The sequence below is a fragment of the Malania oleifera genome, chromosome 12 (assembly GCF_029873635.1).
Source record: "Malania oleifera isolate guangnan ecotype guangnan chromosome 12, ASM2987363v1, whole genome shotgun sequence".
In the NCBI taxonomy this organism is placed as follows: domain Eukaryota; kingdom Viridiplantae; phylum Streptophyta; class Magnoliopsida; order Santalales; family Ximeniaceae; genus Malania; species Malania oleifera.
In genome coordinates, this window is record NC_080428.1 from 8,828,679 (window position 1) to 8,834,678 (window position 6,000).

General features: G+C 33.4%; 1 protein-coding gene across 2 annotated transcripts in view; it reads right to left on the minus strand.

The window, feature by feature from the left end:
- Positions 1-1,616, minus strand: part of LOC131144079 (cleavage stimulation factor subunit 77) — a 136,691-nt gene extending 135,075 nt beyond the window's left edge. The window contains exons 1-4 of one of the 2 annotated variants that reach the window (XM_058092454.1): positions 1,180-1,616; positions 600-657; positions 448-525; positions 286-348 (exon numbers count right to left, since the gene is read on the minus strand). In XM_058092454.1, coding sequence (XP_057948437.1) covers positions 286-348; positions 448-525; positions 600-653 — 195 coding nt within the window. In that variant the 5' untranslated portion in view covers positions 654-657; positions 1,180-1,616. Of the gene's footprint in view, positions 1-285; positions 349-442; positions 526-599; positions 658-1,179 lie in introns of those variants that run through there. The other variant, XM_058092455.1, reaches the window with a different exon arrangement.
- Between the last annotated feature and the right edge of the window lie 4,384 nt (positions 1,617-6,000).

Consider the following 6,000-nt stretch of genomic DNA (forward strand, 5'->3'; position numbering starts at 1 on the left):
ATGGTCGTAGATATAGGGTTTGTGACAATTGGGATGGGAAGTGAGGGCGTGGGGGTGTATCACCTTGAGTTTGTAGATGATACGATTTCTTTCTTAGAAGATCATAGGGAGACTTTTTTGTAATTCAAACAAACAGCTAGCTGAATAGTATAACAAGTTGTTCTCACAAAATAGCAGTACAAACCAAGATGTTCTCATAATATATTACGGAAAATTTAAAAAGAAAAATAACAGAAAAGACAGGGTTGGGGAAGAAAAATATTCAAGGCAGTCAGAGAATCTCACAGCTGTGGGAAATGCAATCAAAAGTTGCTCGTATATTGAAGCCGATTCAGATATGGGCAAATGCTAAAAAGAGAAGGAAACAAGAAAAAAAAAATCATTAAGCAATATGTCACGATAAATTTAAAGAAAAAAATCAGAGTACCACAATTTCTCTTACAAAACCTGCGCTTCAGCGGCTAGAATTTCTGCCGCTTCCACATTGTATTTATCAGCCATAACGTTATTGCTTGTATCTTTATCCTGCAAAAGAGTTTATATAACCCATAACAAGATATGGACTACTCAAGCTACATACACATGCATAAATGACTTACATTTGCTTCAGGTATAATGCGATTTCCAAGCATACTTTTTCTGTCATCCGCCATCTTTCTGAATCATCAAATAATTTAAGAGAGAAAAGAGGTAGAGTGATTAACTTAAGCTACGCTTGGTTGTTCGGAAAAAATAAAAAGATGCTTTCTTCATCCACCCAACAAGGGTTAGGGTTTAAGAAAAACAACGCATGGTCGATCAAATGGATACTGATAATTGATTTTCCTGTTCACACTCGACTTGAAAAAAAAAAAAGTACAGAACAGAAGATTTAATTGTGGAATATCGCAGAGCCTTCAATAGAATTTCGTCCTGGAAACATCACCAAAGCTGCTATCATGACATCACAATTATATTCTTATTTCAAAAATTCCAAAAAATGTGTTCAAGGAACACAAGAACAGGTGCTGCCTGCCGCTGCAGGTTTGCTCCATTACCTTAAAATATTTTCGCAACAGGCCATTAAATTTAAATATTTATTATTTAATAAATAATGTTGGTCAGAGAGAGAGAGAGAGAGAGAGAGAGAAGAAGAAGAAGAAGAAAAAGAAGAATAACTGACGCAGGGGAATCGCATACCAGTTCTCGGGAGGGGATACTGTCACGACAGCAAACCGCGGAGCCGCGGCAGCGAGGGCTATCGGCGGCACTGGAGCTGCGCAGTCCTCTTTCGGCTTCTCTGCGGGTCTGCCACTCAGGCCTCAATGTAGAAGGCGGAAAAGTCTCTTTCGGGAGGGGATACTGTCACGACAGCAAACCGCGGAGCCGCGGCAGCGAGGGCTATCGGCGGCACTGGAGCTGCGCAGTCCTCTTTCGGCTTCTCTGCGGGTCTGCCACTCAGGCGGAAAAGTCTCTTTGGATCTTTAGAAACTCCAAAGGAAAACAATAGGGCTATCGGCGGCACTGGAGCTACGGCGTCTCTTTCGGCTTCTCTGCGGGTCTGCCATTCAGGCCTCAATGTAGAAAGCGGAAAAGTCTGTTTGGATCTTCAGAAACTCCAACGGAAAATAATAGGGAAAAAGGTCTAGCGATTTTTTTAAAAAGTGCTATATTTAGGCCTATCATTATTGTTTTATATTTTCTATTTATTTTTTTACAATGAACAAGCATATTATAAAAATAAGTTTATTTACTATTTTTTAATATCATTACTATTTTTTTATTTTGACAAATTATGGAAACACATTTATTTTTATTGTTAGTTTTCGATTTCTATTGTCAGTTTTCAACTCTTTGTCAAAGAGCTGAAAATCAAAATTTATTATTTTTAATTATTTTGACAAACTGTTGCTAGAAATTTTAATATCTAAAAATAATTATTTTAGATTAAAATATTAATTTTATACACTTTTAAATTAAAATTAAAATTGAATGATCATGAATTTAAATATAATTAAATATATATATATATAAAATTTTCAAAAAATTAATAATAAAGTCAACTACAAAATACTTTTACTATTTTTCAATTTTTAAATCCAACAAAATTTTTATTGTAAAGTAAAATTTGAAAACAACACAATTAAGTAAAATAATTATAATAATTTTTTTATTATAGTAATTGTCTAATATGCATTATTTATAATTTAAAATAAAATTATTCATTTTATACACTTTTTAATTAAAATAAATAAATGATCGGTGAATTTAAATATAATTAAAAGAAAAGTATGCATAAATTTCAAAAAATAATAATAAAACCAACTATAAAATATTTTTATTATTTTTCAATTGTCAAGTCCAATAAATTTTTTAATTGTAAAGTAGAATTTGAAAGTAGAACAATGAAGTAAAATAATTATAATAAATTTTATTTTTATTATAGTAATTTTTTTAATGCATACTGTTAGCCTTGGTCATTATCATATATAATGTGTTTTAATGATATTAACATATATGTTGTTCTTAGTGTATTCCTATTTTTGCAGATCATGTTTAGTACAAGTTCAAGTGACAAATACATGAAGTACTCTATCAAATGCAAAGATTGGACCGAGTAGATGTCGAGTATGAAATATCAAAAGAATATTCACTCGAAATGACCCAAGGACAACAAAATGTTGCTTAATGTGGAATTATATGTAATGGGAATTGTTTGAGATAAGAATTATTGTAACACTTGTGGTTTTGTTTCACGCATGATTTCTGAGCAAGAATTGAGCAAAATGCACATGTATGTTAGGACACATGAGTTTATAGAATTTCACTAAAATCGCAAATTCAACTTTCATAGTTTTCAAAGATAAATCAAAGAGTTTGACAAAAGCATCTTATACTCAAATATGTTTTATAAAAGGACAAGTTTTCAAACTTCTTGGTATTATGAACGTTTACATACTTAGTTTCGGTTTTGTCAAAACAAGTTTTTTTGTCCTATAGCCTCAAGAAAGTCAAGTAGATTTTTATATAGGACATACTAGCATATAAGATTTCAAAATAAGTCTTCAAACGTGTGATCATAAACAAGATATCTTATATTCAAAGGGAAACTTTTTGGACAAGTATTGATCTTCATTAAACTTAATATCTTTCATATACTTTTGTCCAATAATAGCTTAAGTCATTAAAAGGCTTATTAAGCATAAAAAATAGGGCATTAGTCGACTAATGGAGTGTATTCGTCAACTAATTAAACCGGTAGCCTAATTGAGTTTATGCCTAGTCAAATCATCAACGAATAGGCTTGAATCGTCAAAGAATTGGGTGGACTCATCAAGAACGTATTTGAGTCGTCGATAAATTTTTCCAGTAGCTAAATCGAGTGTTAAGCTCAGGTGACTCATCAACGAAAAAAGGTAATTCGTAGACGACTGAGGTTTACTCGTTGACGATTTGGTGCTTTTCATCGATGATTAGCATCAATACCTGAACACCAACGGCTAAAAAATGGCTAGATCTTGAGCCAATCTTTTGGGATTCACTCCCAACAGTCACATAACGGCCAACTCGTGATTTTGGTTATAAATACAAGTCCATAGACTTGTTTAGCAATGGTTTTGATGATTTTAGTGAAAAATATCTTTTGAATACCAACCCTAAGCAGTTTGCATATAATTTATCATCTCAAGTGCTCATTCTCTCCCTTGCTCTCTAATCTTGTTTGATTTATTCCTTAAAAGAATAGTATGAGGTTTGTTTTGTAATTGATATCAACTCATTTTGAGGAGCATTGCTTTGTATACCCATCTTCTTGTAAAAGGTTCTTTGTGAACCAATTGGTGAAAGTTCTTAGTGAACCGTTTTCCAAGGCTTCTTGGTGAACCTTACGGCTTTTGGTGAGCAGTGGGATTTGTTCCCATGTGAAGGCTCTTGGTGAGCATCGAGGGATTTGTTCTCTCGTTGTAAGGCTTCTTCGCTGGTGAAGGAATTTATAGTGGATTGTGGAATCATTGAGTTAGTCTAAAGGTGTGGACATAGCTTGGTGTCGAACCACGTTAAAATACCAATGTTAAGCTTTCTCTTCTCTATGCTCTTTATTTCATATCTTGTGCTTGATTTACATTTGATGTATTGTGATACAATTGCTTGTATCTTGCCAAGGATTTTATTTTGTAGAGAAAGCCCATAATACGCAAAAGAGTTCATTCACCCCCCCTCCCTAAACTCTACACCCGAACTAACATGTATTATTTCTAATTCTATTATGTTAATCATATTTTTAAAAAATTATTTGATTTGAAGATGAAAATGAGAATTTTTTTAATTAATTTTTAATTTAGATTTGTAACGATCTGCTTATCTTAATAAAACATAGTAAATAAAATAATCAACTCGAACCCGTGGGTAGCGAAGACACCTGTCATACACAGTGGAACCTAGGCAGCAGTAAATATAAATCACATTCATCAACTATAAATTACATAATACCAGAGTCTACTATATTCTCAAAGATATTGCATTTATATAAACAATCTCCAAAATATCAAAATAAACCAAGGATCTTATAACAAAAATCTCCCGATCCTATATCAGAACTTACCCTTCCAACAGGAAAGCTCAACTCACTCAGCGGCAGCCCTGACCCGCCGGTCTCTCTGGGTTTCCTGAAATAATTTAAACTTGGGGTGAGACACCTCTTAGTAACGGTAGATAAATTAAAATCAGTTGTGTGGCAACATGAATATTTATACTGTAATACATATATCGTACATTTCACATAGCATAAAGCATAAATCGTAATACGGTTAGTTAAACATATAATTTTATACTTCCAAGTAATCATACTAATCATGTATTATCTGATATAATCTATAATACCGAAAATTACCCAAGATGAATAGCTAACTGATGTCATGTATTACGCCCCATGACAGGTTGTGCAACCCGAAGGCGAGACCCAACAATGGCTAGACGACCACTGCTGAGTCAAAATTGTATGTAAGTACGATGGGCCCACCACACCCTGGTCCAAACTGCCAGGTGGATGTCTACAACTCTACACTGAAAGTCACATCGACTATCCATCTCCCACCCCCTCATGGGGTGGTTAGCACCAATCTGATCATAGATATCTGATTTATAAGCTACGATAACATGCTCCTAAAACTGAACTAAACTAACATCCGGGTTCTGATAACATATAGTACATAAACATATACCGTTTATCGTAAATCAAATAATAGCTTTTTTTGAATCTTACATTAACATAATAATTATGGTCTCACACCGAAAACATGAATAAATATGGCCTTGTGCCGAAAACATGAATAAATACGGCCTCGCGCCAAACATCAATTATGGTTTTGCACTGAACATATCATTTATTCTGAAATCATAATTTACCATGTTTATCATGTTATTCCCGAAAATATTTGTAAACATGCTTATTTTGTAAATTTAACTTGACATGGTATAATATATATATATATATATATATATATATATATATATATAAAATAATATTCACGCCACACGAATTGAATGAAATCATATATTCCGTTCTGAAATCACATTTCCTGTACAATTGTAGTATTTTTCCCAAACTTACATTTTCTCAATTATACTCATATATAATCACATGCTTTTTGAAAATTATTTTACTATTAAATAATAGTAATTTCAATGGAAAATAATTGTTTTAATTTCCCCCCTTGCCTGGCAACTAAAAACCCCTCTATAATACTGGTCTTACACCTGTAGGAAACCCTGAGCGGTACCCTGAAAATGATAATTCCTAGAACTAAACTTCAGTATTTATTCGAGTACATCATTTCCTTCAACTGTGGAAGGACCAAATTTGGCATAAAAAGCCTTACCTCAACTCAGGGATGAATTTCAATGGAGTTCCACTGACAGTCTGCTCCGACAGATATGTAGAGAACTTCTCCAGGAGCGTCGTGGTGGCTTCAAATCCTCGAACCGGTGGAAATTCGGCCTAAAATCGAAGTGAGAAAGGTGGAG